This window comes from Acanthopagrus latus, chromosome 16, assembly GCF_904848185.1.
Source record: "Acanthopagrus latus isolate v.2019 chromosome 16, fAcaLat1.1, whole genome shotgun sequence".
NCBI classification, from domain to species: Eukaryota; Metazoa; Chordata; class Actinopteri; order Spariformes; family Sparidae; genus Acanthopagrus; species Acanthopagrus latus.
Genome location: NC_051054.1, coordinates 7,688,929 through 7,703,337, shown reverse-complemented (window position 1 = coordinate 7,703,337; position 14,409 = coordinate 7,688,929). Strand labels below are relative to the sequence as shown.

General features: G+C 42.3%; 2 protein-coding genes across 6 annotated transcripts in view; both read left to right on the top strand.

Moving 5' to 3' along the window:
* The window catches only part of stard9 (StAR-related lipid transfer (START) domain containing 9), a 39,757-nt gene extending 34,308 nt beyond the window's left edge, over nucleotides 1-5,449 (top strand). For all 4 annotated transcript variants that reach the window (XM_037071254.1, XM_037071253.1, XM_037071255.1 and 1 more), the window contains 4 exons: nucleotides 138-340; nucleotides 1,423-1,502; nucleotides 1,889-2,047; nucleotides 2,863-5,449. In XM_037071254.1, the coding sequence (XP_036927149.1) occupies nucleotides 138-340; nucleotides 1,423-1,502; nucleotides 1,889-2,047; nucleotides 2,863-2,964 (544 nt within the window). In that variant the 3' untranslated portion in view covers nucleotides 2,965-5,449. The remainder of the gene's footprint in view (nucleotides 1-137; nucleotides 341-1,422; nucleotides 1,503-1,888; nucleotides 2,048-2,862) is intronic.
* Nucleotides 5,450-6,775: 1,326 nt separating this feature from the next.
* Nucleotides 6,776-14,409, top strand: part of sptb (spectrin, beta, erythrocytic) — a 44,183-nt gene continuing 36,549 nt past the window's right edge. Inside the window, exons 1-2 of one of the 2 annotated variants that reach the window (XM_037125181.1) lie at nucleotides 6,776-7,092; nucleotides 12,469-12,741. In XM_037125181.1, coding sequence (XP_036981076.1) covers nucleotides 12,594-12,741 — 148 coding nt within the window. In that variant the 5' untranslated portion in view covers nucleotides 6,776-7,092; nucleotides 12,469-12,593. Of the gene's footprint in view, nucleotides 7,093-12,468; nucleotides 12,742-14,409 lie in introns of those variants that run through there. The other variant, XM_037125182.1, reaches the window with a different exon arrangement.

The window sequence follows — 14,409 nt, the reverse complement described above, 5'->3', positions numbered from 1 at the left end:
GTCTACTTGCCTTCACTGTGGTTAGGACTGTCTCTGAGACTTTCTCTGTGGGCTCTTTGATGTGATTAATAAGCTGCAAAGTGATAAAGTGATAAGTACAATTAATTTGCTAATGTATCAAGTGTGTGTTTCTTTAGGTACCAAGGAGAAGAACGAGGTATCCAGACTTACTACAAGCCCTCCTCCAGCCCATCTGTCCATGGCTTTCTGGGGGCCGGGGAGCTGGACAGGCCCCTGGACAGCCTGTGGAACGTGATCTGCCAGCTGTCCAAGAGCCACATGTATAATCAGTCAGTACGTTCTGTCTGGACACGACCACTAGATGACAGCACTCAGCTTGGTGAGCTAATGTTTCTACTTACTCTTAATCCACTAATGGTTTGTTTACTGTACAGTACAGTACCATGCAGGGAATGGGGGAATGCAATAAATTAAATTATGTCAAGAATGTTGCGTATGTGCAAATTTGAGGTTGATGTACTTTACTTTTTCCATTCAGTGCTGCTCTGTACTTGTACTCTGCTATAAATCAGAGGGAATTCTACCACATTTCCACCACATTAAGAGTTCTGGTTTGGTTGAGGTTTGAGTCTCATTCCCAGCTCATCAAAAATACGGCTGAGAACTGAACCTGCCAACCCAAAATACTTTGGGTTGCACAGGTCGGGGTTGGTCACCAAGTGTCAGAATATGACAAGCTGGGAATGAGACCCAAAAATGAACTTTCTTACAAATAGGACCTTTGACTTTCAACATATTCATATAAAGCTTATTTTCTGAAGCAGATTTAATCAGTAGACTGGAAACATTAAGATAAAACACTCATCAAGTCAAGTGGCAATTTATAAAATACTGATAAGTGTGTTGTTTTTGCATTGTGAGCTTTACGTGGTAGAAGAGTTTACCTTGCAAATATTTTTTGTATTTTTGCAAATAATTTTTTTTTGGCTTTGCGGCAAAACTATTTATATTTCTGCAAGCTGTTTATGGACTCTGCTCATGTATATGCGTCATATGATGCTTCTGCACCTATTAGTTATGTAGCACTATACAGTCCCCAGTTCCATTCATCACTGACTACATCATTGTATTGCATGACCAACTCCATTCTCACACCTGCAGTGTATTGTATATGCCACCTTTGCACCATCACTCTCACCTCATCGACTTCGCCCCGATCAAAAGTTTGTTTTGTCTATTTGTGTCCTCGCTCTAAAGTAGAGTTTATTGTGATGGATCTTCCTATTTTTTATATAAATATGTTAAATTTTGACTCGAGGTTGGAGCATCAACTGTTTTTCAACCATATGTAGCAACAAAATCCTCTTCCTTTGCCTCCAGCCTTTTACATTTTATTTTATTTCAGGTTTTTAATCATCTAATTTCTTTTATCTGACACGTCTTCTATGCATTTCTGTTTAGTTTACATATTAACGGACCCGTCCTCCTGCCACCTCAGCCAGCCGCGGGACTTCTGCTGCATCAGCACCGAGTCCAAACAGGTAAGAACAGCTGCAAGATCATCCAGCTGGACTGCTGATTACTGCCAGTCGCCCTTTTATATGGTTCTCTGAATAACTGCACCATAGTTGTTCACAAAATCACACTATGATGTGAAGGAGAAAAATTACATTTACCCTTTGGACGGTGCAGTCTTTTGTAATTTAAATCTATTATAAACAGCACTACGAGTTCTTCATCCACAGTGAGCTCATGCTCTCAGAAACAGCACTGAGCGAAAATAAGACTGACCCAGAGGCAGTGGGTGTGGAAGACACTGTGTCAGATGTTGGTTATCAGTGTCAGTGTACAGTTGTCTTTGGGCTGATCAAAAGGCTGCGCTGCCTGTTTTATTAATGCTTTTTTTCTCTTCCTCTGTCTGCCTCAGGCTGGCCTGTCCGTGCTGGCGATGCAATCTGTGTTTGAGGAGTCTCTGCCTCGTCCCAGCGTGGATGCGGTCCGAGGGGAGATGATGCCCAGCTGCTGGGTCCTGCAGCCAGTCAGACGTGGTGGACAGGAAGTCACCCGAGTCATCTACCTGCTACAGGTGTGATATTATTGCTATAAATTAATCTTGATATGCGTTATGATCGCTACTAGCACCACAATATTTTACCTGCCAGTAAAAGCATGGATGTTTTAGTGTTCAAAGATAACGTATAACGGTAGTCTGGTAATATGGAAGTCTCTATGTATAGAAAAGCTGGTCTATTTTAATGACATTTTCACTCACTCACTCACTACGTATGGTGATGTAGCATGATGACAGAATTAAAGGCTGACGAGGGTTTTCAGGAGCAGCTGTTTCTGTGGGAGAGAGGAGTTCCCGTTGTCGCAGACTTTGGGCTCTTTAACTTTCAAGAACTTACATTCACTTTTATACCACACCGAAGAAAAGCAAAAACCCTGAAAAATAGGTCTCCTTTAAAAAGTTGGATGTGAATGGAATGCAAAGTAACTTTCTGTAATTTATGAGCAGCCTCTGAATGCCCTATGTAGAGCTCAGTCAGTCGACAGAAGCAGGCAGCTCTTTACAGTGTTTTGAAGATGAGAACGGAGTCTGGTTTGAGGCAAAAATATTTATTTTCCTCTTTTGGCGACATGACTGACAGTAAACAGCCTTAAATAAGAGTTTTCTGACATGTCAGTGTGAATCAGGTTAAAAGTGAAAGTAGGGGAGATGAAGTTGTGACACAGCGGGTTGTTGGGAGGAGCAGCAGCTCTAGAAGACAGGGCTGTGATTTGGCATTAACTGTGGTATCGCAGCTTCGTGTCTGTTGCAGAATCATTACACCCCTGGTTGCCAAGCAGTGCTAATGTGAACAATGTTCGTCCTTGCCATATCATTTTGTTCTCCTCCAGGTGGACGTAGGAACTCCATCCTTCCCTCACCGACTGTTGAACACTGTTGCCAGAAGACAGGCAGCTGTCATCGCTGATCTTGGCGTTTTCCTCGCTTCATGAGGACGAGATCCACAGGATGAGGACATATTAGCAACGAGCACTTATACTGAACTGTCTCCAGCATGGAGTTAGTCTGTCTTTTGAATTTGCACCTGACATTGTTTTACTTGACTTTTTTTTTAAATTTCATTCTAAGAGCACTGTTGGTGATATTGGTTCCCAGTTACGCAGTCGAAGCAGCTTGTTTTGTATGAAGGTATTTTTATAAGATTTTGAAACTGTATTTTTGTATTTGTCATGTACATGAATGCATGAAAACAATCGTAATCCTATTTTACCAAAGATTGATTAGAAGTTTAAAGGAGTGACTTGACTTGGCACATTGAGTGTATCTCGTTTAGGTTTAGACAGCTTGTTAATTAACTATCCAGATGGCAAAGCTACAAAGTTTTCACGCTTTATTGATTAATTCACTTGATGAAAAAGGTTAATTAGTCTATTCTATTCTGTTAGTATCAGCCATTTAGCTCCCTTATGCCTGCATCTGTCAGTTCTTAGGGAAGCCAAATGTTAAAGTCAACAAGGTCGACGTTATAGCAAAAGAAACTTTAAGCTGAAGTTTAAGAGATGGTCAACAGATAATTGAAGGTTACACTAATTTGATGTATATTTACTCCACTTGTGTGTTTTTTCACCAGTGTTTGCTGTCTGTTTATCTATGATAGATAGATGCAGCCAGTCTAATTGTTACAAGAGCTTGTAAATACACCTGAGATTAAGACCATACACAAAAGGCAGCATCACTTCGTAACAGTTCTGGGTCAAACAGTTTTTGCAAATAATTAAATGCATAAATGTTTTCGAGCCACTTACACAATAAAATGATAGCTGGAAGACTTACAAAATATTTTATTTATGAGGAAAACCGCATCCAAACCAATCCAATATGAAGGAAATTTTTGCGAATACTTTTCAGCCCTGATTTGTCACAGTCCATGTACATTCTTATTTCCTCAGGCACTGTATATTTTAAACCACTTAAAAAGCCTTAACTCTGCAGAAAATGAACTTTCAATGTCATTCACCAGTAAAAAGGCGAAAGATATATGTATATGTAAGTGACTGTGTGAGACGTATTAGGGTGGAGAGGAGGTCAGAAAAGAGGGAGGGTATAATAATATGTATTTTGGTTAAAGGTTGGATAGTTTGACTTGTTTTTGAAAAATATAGGATGTTCTTCCATTTTTTTTTTCCTTCCTAGATTAATGTTTTGCTTCAGCCTTTCATTGCACTATACAGTAGGTAATTGTTACAGAAATAGTTCTTAAAAAAAGACACATTTTTGAAAGTTTGATCAAAACTTTAATGACCCTACTTATTTAAATGTAAGGTTCAGCTTCCCTCACCACCCCGGTTATTGTCACACAATCACTAATAGGGGTGTCACGATTTAAATCCTAAATTTGAAAATCGATCAAAATGAGCATCCAGTTTCACTTATCGAAATCAGAAACAGGATTAGCGTTTCCTCCCTGTATGTTTTTATCTCTCTCCAGCCTTTCCTACTTAACCTGCATCAGAAGAAAAAACAACAAAACCCACCAAGATAAGAAATGCTAATCCTGGCTGTTGAAGACTAAAGTGGCGTATGGAAGGAAAGTGGAATAGTTACCCCTCAGCTGAACGTTTGTCTGTGTAAGCAAGTTTCTGAACCACGTTTGTAGCAAAACAGGGAGGTGGCGAGTTAGAAAGTCAGAAAGTCGAGAACTTTTTGATCATAAGGTAACATGAAGACCCATCCAGCTGCAGGGACGCTACTCTGTGGTGGACCCTGACCTCTGACCTCGCTTCATTTCATTATTAAAGTTGCAGTAAGATACTGACACAACATGGTACCCCACATCTGCATAAGCTCAGTTGTAAGGCCTTTTTACTCTCCTGTTTCTGACGTCCGTCCTATTTATTTTGTTCCTCTCGCCTTCTGTTTGAAATGCTGTTGAATGTGTTTTTTCTATTGTTGTGATGGGTTTTTTTTGCAAAGCACGGTGCTGTTTTTTCACGGCTGCTTGCACAAAACTGTTAACGAGTTTATTAATGTTAGATTTAAAAAAAAAAAGGAAAAGTGTGTTTTTTGTTTGTACAGCGCTGAAACTATGCAGAAGCTGATCAAAGGCAGGACTGTTCTCAGTCAAAGCCGGGTCGGCTGTATCCAGATATGAAGCCATATTATTTACACTAGTTGAAAGTTCTCGACTGTTTTGGGACTTCAGACGTTTCCGGGGTAACCAAAGAGAAAGAGACAAACATACTGAAGGAGCAGAGTGACCACTTTTTGTACTGATTTCTTTTTTATATATATATATGTATGTCTATATATTTTTAAGTGCTCATTTCATTGTGTAAAAAAACTTTATTTATGTTTTGACAATGTGTTGTAAATGTGTTTTATCATAAACAACCTTCCCTTTTGCTAATAAGATGTTATTTGGCCCGAGTGTTCGGCCATTTTTTTTTTTAATGAATGCAATACATATTTTAAGTGAAATGTTGTTTTTTCATTATTTACTCATTTGTTTCTATGTTGCTTGTTCCCAGTGTTATCTTTAAAGGCTAAATACACCAGTTTTACAAGTCACAGTTTAAAATCAAACGATCTGAATCAATAGCCAACAGGAGTTTAACTTTAACTTTATTATTAAATTCATTCTTCATCCTTTGCAAAACTTGTTTCCTACATTACCCACAATGCAAGTTTAGGCCTTAAACTGCTTGTGGACATAAGCAGTGGTACACTTCAAGACCTGTAAATACAGTTTGATGACCCTGTAAGTGTAACCAGTCTATCTGAATCCAAAATCCCCTCATTTAATCAGTTATAGACTTATATTATTGGTTATATTCACCTCTGCACCTTTAGAAACATTTTGTTTTTAGTCTACAGTTATATAGTGAATAGAAATACAGTGATAAGAACCAAACTAGCTTACTTAAAAGAGACAATAACTATGTGGAAATTGTCTGGATTAATAGTGTATTAACATTATATGACAGGTAGTGGCAGAAAAAGTACAGATTTACCAAGAAACAAATGCAATAATGTAAAAATATTCATCTATGATTGAAAAAAAAAACTGTTTAAACTCCTGCTTGGCAGTATTAGCAGCTAAATGGACTCGCTTGCTTTTTTTTTCGACTTTTCTTTAATCTTTATTTATTTTCCTTTGACCCCTGAACACTGAAACCAAACCTTTTGATGGGAAAATAGGAGCCCAGCTTTGTAAAGGGACAGAAGACAAAAAAGAAAAATCCAGGCACTGGAAGTAGATGGGGACATGTTTTCAATATAAAGACACACCATTTCACTGTGAAACTCCAGAAATGTTTTGTGAACTACAAAACTGCACCTGTCTTCCACTTGTCATGGAGGTGAGTAGCTTGTTTTCATTTTTGGGTGAACTTTTCCTTTGAAAAGTTGAAAAGTAAGTTCTATCTACAGCTATCGGATTAAAGAAGTTAATTTTCCTTTCAAATGTAGTGAGTACAAAGTAGCATAAAATGAAAATGTTAATGTAAATTTACTCTGTTACTTCCCCCCCTGCTGTCACGTGATCTGACAGGTGTTTCCAGGTGTTTTGATGGACATCCTTTTGTAATATGAGGATGTTTCTCCAGGTTTTGTTTCCACGTCCGGACCTCCTCCTCTCTGCGCCGCATGTCGAATGGCACGCAGGGGCAGCAGTAGAGGTGACATTTATGAGAGGGGTTGGCTGGTGGGTGGAGGTGGAGGGGTGGGTGGGTGTTGTGTGTGTGCGATTAGAGCCCGGTCAAGGGGCGGGGTGGAGGAGGGAGGAGGGGGGTGCACAGGAGATCAGAAAGTGTCTCTGCCATTTAGAGTCACCGGCTCTTGTCAGGAATGTCCGTCCCCTGCGCGCTCAGATCATGTACTGGATGCGCCCACTTTATTTTTAACCCGGCAGGGTGGGTCAGTCGCTGGCTTTCGGGAATGAGCGTGGAGCGCGCGGCGCACACAGCCCCTTTCCCTCGACCCCCGTGCCCTCCTCGCGCTGTGGAGACCCTCCGTCCGCTCTGACCGGCACCCCGCTGCTTCAATGGGATTATAATTGCTTTATTGGCAGGGAGAAAGGCTCAAACATAAACACTTTGGGGCAGGACGACATCCAGAAGCAAGTAAGTGGAAATTGAAGGCAGCGCGAGTTACGCACATTGTTAAATGAGATTATTGATCAGTGGCCAAAATAGTTTCGTGTCATTTCTGTGATGCGGCTAGTTCCATTTGCGCTGCCGTTGTTTGAAGCAGAGTTAAAAGTTTCCTTCTGAACCACCTGTTGGACCAGGCCTGCCATCTTAAAACCATGACGTCGTCTCCAGAGACTGTTTTTTTTTTTTTTTTTTTTTTTAAAGGCTAATTACTTATTTAAAATGAGCCCGCACTGCTGTTAAAGTCAGCCTACTTCATTAAGCTACATCTCGGTAAAGTCTCGAGTTATCAGCTCGTTATCTGTCAGAGTGGAGCAGGCGTGCTGGAAGTGCGCAAGACGACGTCAGCGCGCATGTTTACGCGTGAGGGGAGAAGTGCGCGCAACTAAAGTTGGTTAGCCGACGTAAAAGTAACGGTGCGAAAAAGATGGGTTAGAAGAAGGTCAGCCCACACTGACAGGCTGGTTTAATGTGATGCGCACATTTGTTGCTGAAAGGAAAACTTCCTCAGTGACTCTGTAACCCCTGGTTCTCTGCCACAAACACTCATTTGGGCCTTTTGTTAGTTAAAAAGTTTGAGTGTTGCAAAAACAAAAACATGTACAGTGTGTGTTGTTTTGTATCTGTTGACCTTCTCCTCAAAAAGTAAAAGTATCAGTATCACACCAGGGAAATGCTGCATTACATCTAAATATCCCCAATAGAAAATATCAAACTAAAAGTACACAATCAGCCAAATGTGCATCTTATTTTATTGAATTATCATTATTACTATTGCATTAATGTGTTTGTAGACTTTTAATGTTGCGGCTGCTCAAGGTGAAACTTATTTATATCAGTTTAGTTATATGTTAAGCAAAATAAATGAAGTAAAGTAAATGTGAAAGTCACCCATATGAATAACGCTTGAGATTCCGGTGCTGTTTTTGTTTTCATCAAAGTAAAAGTGAAATGACACACATTATCTGGGCTGTCACAACATCAGATTCACACTGCATGGTTATCTTAAAAAATGTGATATTATAATGTTAAATGTAGAATATTTTGGAAAAAATAATACTGCTATATTAATAATAATATTATTAACTAAACTTGATCTTTGTTCATTATCTGTTTTCTGGCAAATGAATTACACTCAACAAGTGCAGGGAGGTGGAGGGAGAGTCAGAGAACGGTCACACTTCATCAGTTTTCATGATGTTGATGTGCAAGAATAGAAAGAAACAGAAAATATTTAAGGGGCACTGAAATCGGAACATTATCATATGTGTATTATTAACACATTATTATTAAAAGTTTTTCCTTTTTTTTAAAAAAAATGTCTTGGTTAACGTCAATGTCACTATATTGCCACACCCCTCATTTAGTTGTATGTTTACTGATAGAAGCTCTGTGCAACAATTTGTTGCAATTTACATGTATTAATACTGTCCATATTTGAATGGATTTTATCTTGATCTAATAAGTGAGTCCTTCCCCGTCTGTCTCAGTCACCTGTGGATGATTAGTTTAAGTTGTTAAATTCTGCTGGGTTGTGGATTTCCTTGTGAACGGAGTCGGGTGGGATGTTCTTGAAAGCCTCGTCTCGATGCCTCTCTCCACTCTGCTGACCGAGAGAAACAGCAGCTAATGTAGTTTAGAAATGGATTCTGCTGACGTAAACTAACAAACCAGCTTCCTGCACAAGACAGAGGTTCCCCTCCTGGTTATTGAAACCAGTGTCCTTTTTGTCAGACTGCTAATAAAATAGATTCATTTAAAAATGTGCTTCTGGGCTCTGCTGCAGAATGTGATCTGCAAAGTAACTAAGTAAACTTATCGAATAAATGCAGTGGAGTAAAAGTAAAGTATTTGTCTCTGAAATATGGTGGAGTGGAAGTTTAAAGAAAACTTGTTTCTCAGAGCAGAGGAGTCGTCCCTCCTCATTCCCCTTAAAAGGACAAGTGTGAGTGTGTCGCCGCGTCTGGACGAGCAGCCACTTTTCAGTGTAAACACACTCCAGGAATAGTTTACTATCGATTCCCTTATAATCTCTCACAGGCTCCAGTATTGTTGCAGTCAAAACAGATATTGACCACAACAGAGGAGCCTTTTTTTTTTTGCCTGCACACTTTAGGCTGGATTTCCACCACGTGTTTTGTTAAAGCAGCATGTTGATGTAGACATCGACGTTCCCTCCGTATCGATCTCCATCCGCTTCGTGTTCGTGCCTCAGATTGACTCCATCTCAGCCACAGACGTGCCTCCCTCTCAGTTTCACACACAGGCTGGAGGTCACGCGACTTGACCACACCCATCTCTTGTTTCATCCTCTTCCGTCCTCAGAAATAATGTGCTCTCGACCCGGCCGGCTAATGCGTTCCCTGCCTCCTCAGAGTGCCTCGGCGGGGAGTTTGCTTCCAGCCGCTTCCAGAGTCGTTTTGATTCACCTCCAGCACTGATCTGGTGTTTACGTTGTTCATATTTGTTTACAGCGCAGAGTGCAGTCGATTAAAATCACAAGCGGCGGGGAGGTTATCATCAAAGAGAAGCTTTTTTTCCCCCCCACACTTCAGAAACGAGAAAAAAACTCATTCACACCTTTTAACCAGCTGCGTCCGCAGATATCAGCGCTCCCGTCTCATTATTATTGTAATGCGACGTGAGTTTTAATAAAAAGAAGTGCAATCGGCTTTTGTTTTCGTCTGAGGTCAAGCAGCTCTCGAGTATCTCGGGAAATTCCAGCCGACATTTTAATCATCCCCTCTTGACATTTTCCACGACTTTTCGAGAAATTATCCAGCACCTTACTCACCAGCTCGCAATGTGCAGCCATAGAAACAACAAAAAAAAAGATGTATTCAGTGGACCGTGAGGCGAGAGGGCTTCATCTACTACAGGCAGGAGAAAGAAATACAAGACGGGTGCCAAAGTGTTTTATTTGTGTTATCAGTAGAAGGCAATCAATTTCACATTGAATATATGCCAAACAGTTCACAATGGTAACACCAAGTGATATGATTTATAATACTGTATACTTACACAGAGATGAGTGAGTACATTATCTGCATCTGTTCAACCATCTTGATTACCTCCATCCCAATCTGTGCTGGAATAGGCGGAAATTAAATTGGAGGCAAGTGGGACGAACCAGAAGTTGATCAGGAGGTGTTACATTCATTGTTTGTAAGAAAACTATTGACAGAACAGCCTCAGAGTTGAGCTCCAGGTCGGTGTTTTTTAATCCAAAGAGTTGGACAACTATTCATGGATCGAGATTATCTATAAACTTCATCCCGAGTCCTGGTGTAGACACATTTTATGCCGATGATACTTGATTGAGCCGAGTACTCGCTCAGCCTTACACTTGTTAGCTTTGCTGAACTCATCAGACACATCTAAACTAGTCAACATGACATTTGTTGATCAATCAAACGGTCAATTCCTGGAATCGTCACCAATTAAGATCACAGATGAATCACTTAAGTCCTTTATGACAGGAAACTTAAATGGCTCTCAGTAGAAAGCATAACTCCGCCAGAGGCCCAATAGTGTCCTTCAGTTCATCATCAAAACACAGGTGGATGAGAAATAATAAAACAGCTTGTAGTTTTTAGTAAGTAGTGTTGCTCCAAATGAGTCACTCTTCGGTCAAAACTCGCCTCTGTAAGAAACACCTCACAGCTGCAGTTGCTCTGCTACCCTTGGTTTATTAGTGGCTACATCTAATTTGGGATTTTTTAGACTTTTGTTCTGCATTGCAGGAAGCTGACAGGGTGACCTGCTGTGAGTGAGCAGGAGGCCCAAGGGCGCCGCGAGAAGGACGACTCCCTGTGCTATTGACAGGCACACACTTAAAGTGGCAGGCGGTGAACTTTCTGTCACTGGACCGCCGCAGCTTGCCCTCGCCTCACGCAGAATCACTGACAATAAGTCGCAGCTCAGCTCGCACACACTTAATTTGCCGCGGTTCGTGTTCGGCGGCCGAGGCGATTACAGCCTTACAGGTTTTGTAAACAGCTGACAGTTTGTGGATACGGGGTTTGTAAGGAGGGTTTTTTTTTTGTGCCGCGTTGTTGTGCAGCCGTCCTGGTCCAGGTCGTGTGTGGGGTGATAAGGGAATCCCCGGTGGTGGGTGGAGCGTCCCCGGACTGATAACAGCCGCCTGCAGACGGCTGATACTGGAGACCTGTAGGATGCCATCATTGTGCATCGCTGAGGGGGCCTCTTCTCTGGATTTTGCTGGAGAAACGGCCTCTGTGGTCACATTGTGAAGTCGTGTCAGCAGTGATGGAAAGTGACTAAGTATATTTACTTTTCTTTTAGGTCCCCGCACTTACGATGTTCCATTTTATGATGTTGCTTTATATTTCTATTCCACTTCATTAACTTTCCCACTGAACTGTAGTGGAGGAGACGCAGCAGCATTAAATCAAAATACTCCTTGTAACCACAGTAGTTAAGGACATGTATTTAAAACAAAGAGTAGATGGGAAGAAGAACATTTGCCTTATCTATGATTTAATTTTATAAATCATCACCCAAATCTCTGCTTTGAAAAATATTTGGTCTTGTTTCTCTACCACAGTATCGACACAAGTTCCCGGCCTCGCCTCACACGCTTTTCCTCACAAATACGCGCCGGGAGAAACCCTTCAACCCCACACACACACTCACACTCTTATGGTTCAAACTACGTGAGCGGCATCATTCAAAAGCAGGCGTCTTCGTCATGTTCTGCAGTACAGAAGGGTTGCCCTCCCCCCTGTGAAGCACGATAAGAGAGCTATGCTGCACCCAGATAGAGCTATCTGAGCGGTTACCCTTCAACCCGCCATTCCACACAAAGAGGACTCCAACACACCGCAGGCAGCCGAGCAGAGTGACACACACACACACACAAAATGGAGATTATCACAGGGCCAGTGTGAGTGTACCTGTTTCAAATAGATTTCTTTTCATAACGACTTTCTCGTGCCACCTGCTTCAGTTGTTTAGCAGAGTGCCGCGATGCTGTTTTGCCGTGAGGCTCCAGAAATGTTTTGCTTGACTACAAAAAAAACCCCAAAACACTTCACCCGAGTTTCCATCTGCAACTTTTCCTTCAGACTGCGCTCGGAGAAACTGCCTCCTCGTGTCAAACTCTGCACATTCATCAATCTGCTCCGCGAAGGTCAAACATCCAAGTGATGCAACAAAGTGAAAAAAAAACACATTTTTGCTGGGAGGGAGACTTAAAGCGTCTTTGCTCGCCCGCTGTTATGATTTATGATATACTTTTATCATTAATAGGTGCTGAACCCCCGTTAATCCTCATAATCAATCATATTAACGCCTCTATTGTCTGTCTGCCCCCCTCTGTTTCAGACTACCTCCAGTATCAGAGGTCCATCCTGTCATTTCGTCCCCCCTGCTTCATTTCTCCACACATCCAGACCACCTGAGGACGCCGCCCGCCGTCCCCTCACCCGCCCGCCACGCTGGCTACCGCCATGACTTCCACCACAGACTTTGACAATGCGGAGATCACGCAGCAGTACAGCCACATCAACACCCGCTTCGACCTCACCGACGAGGAGCTAGACAATGACAACAGCTCTGCCCGGCTGTTTGAGCGTTCGCGCATCAAGGCCCTCGCAGGTGAGTGTTTGCATAGCAAACAGGCTGTGTCCTCTCCGAGGCATTCATGTGACGGATCTCTGAGATGACAGTGTCTCTTTAAAAAAAAAAAAAGGGCATAGCGGATGAGCTATAATGGGTGTCAGCTCAACTTTGGCAGGTTTGGATGAGCTCGAATGTGTCACTGACCTTCACTTAGATTCAATCAAAGAAACCACAAAATCACCCAGCAGGTGATTCATTATCTGACTCCGGAGCTCTCAGCTAGAGGTCTGCAGATGTTGGTGTGCATGTGTGTGTTTGTGTGTGAATGCTTCACCACCCCCAATAGCAGCTGAGCCCGGACACCGCTCCACACCCTCTGCAAGTAACCGGGATCACTTGCGCATTCCCAGAATGACCAGCGTCTGACCGATCTGGACAGCTGCCCTGCCCTCTCATAGCACAGATCCCTGGCATTTCTGGCTTAGCTGGTGGCTGTGACACACCTGCGGGGTGGCTGCTCAGGGTTTTAAAATAGCAGCGTCTCCGTGGTAGAAGGAGGCGTAACACAAAAGGGGAGCGGAGGGTCACACAGTGCTCATTTCTGCAAAGCCGTAGACACAAGAGAGGTCAGACACAAGGTGGTACAACATGAGTTCAGCTCCATGGAGGAGGGACTTCTGGGTAGCACCAGGTTATCATATGACAGCTTCGGTACTTGTATGGCTATATTTGCCTGCTGTTGCTCTGTAGATACTAAAATGTGACTTTTGTTTGGACACCTCTGCGGAATGACAAGTCCTGACATGCTCCCTCCTGAAAATGTGTGCTGTAGTTTATTTTGAGTCACATCCCTGCTGCTGTAAATACTCACAAGAGCACCAAGTGTGTATTACTCCTCCACCGAAAACACATATTCCTCTTTGTTTGACTTACTTTTGCTAAACACAAGAGCACCCAACTGCTTCAGATAATTACTTTGCTTTTTCAAAAATGACATTTTATTTGTGAGCTATTTGGGAAATGTTCTTTTCAGTCGGAGCCATTTGGCCGAAGAATGAGAACCGGACACAGTCAGGGACTTACATATTGTTTTCATGGTATGTGTCCAAAGAGGTGCTTTTGGACGTGAAGGCTTGTGCCGCTTCTCGGCATTGGACGCTTGACCAACACAGGCTAAAACTCCCTGGCTGACTGCACCAGATTGGACGGACGCCACTTGTGGGCTGTTCTGTCATGACCAATGCTAGAGCAGCTTCTGTGCCTCTTTAGAAGCAGCTTCTAACATAGTGTCTCTTGAACCACTGCAGTTCTGCCACCAGGGCCTAGCTTGAACCCTGCAAGCTGGGTCACGTGATGTCGTGGATCCGGCCGCCTCGCCAGGTGAAATGGTTCTAGATCAGATCTAACTTCAGTTCCATTTCCTATTCATGTCAGTGCCTTTGTGTAACTAGATGGCCATTTACAGAATGCAAATACCCTGAATGGCATTTATGAAAAAGTCATTACAAGTATGAAAAATGGATGAGCGAATGAATTAAGGATTACAAGTTAGAATCAAGAACTGTCTGATCCGAACAGTCGATGCCAGCTGTTAGCACTCGATGCCATGCACACATTTACGTCCATCTACACCAAAAAAAACATTTTGGTTTTGATGTCCGGTCGAACATCTGGCTGGCCAAACTGTTCAAAGTCGAGTTTGAA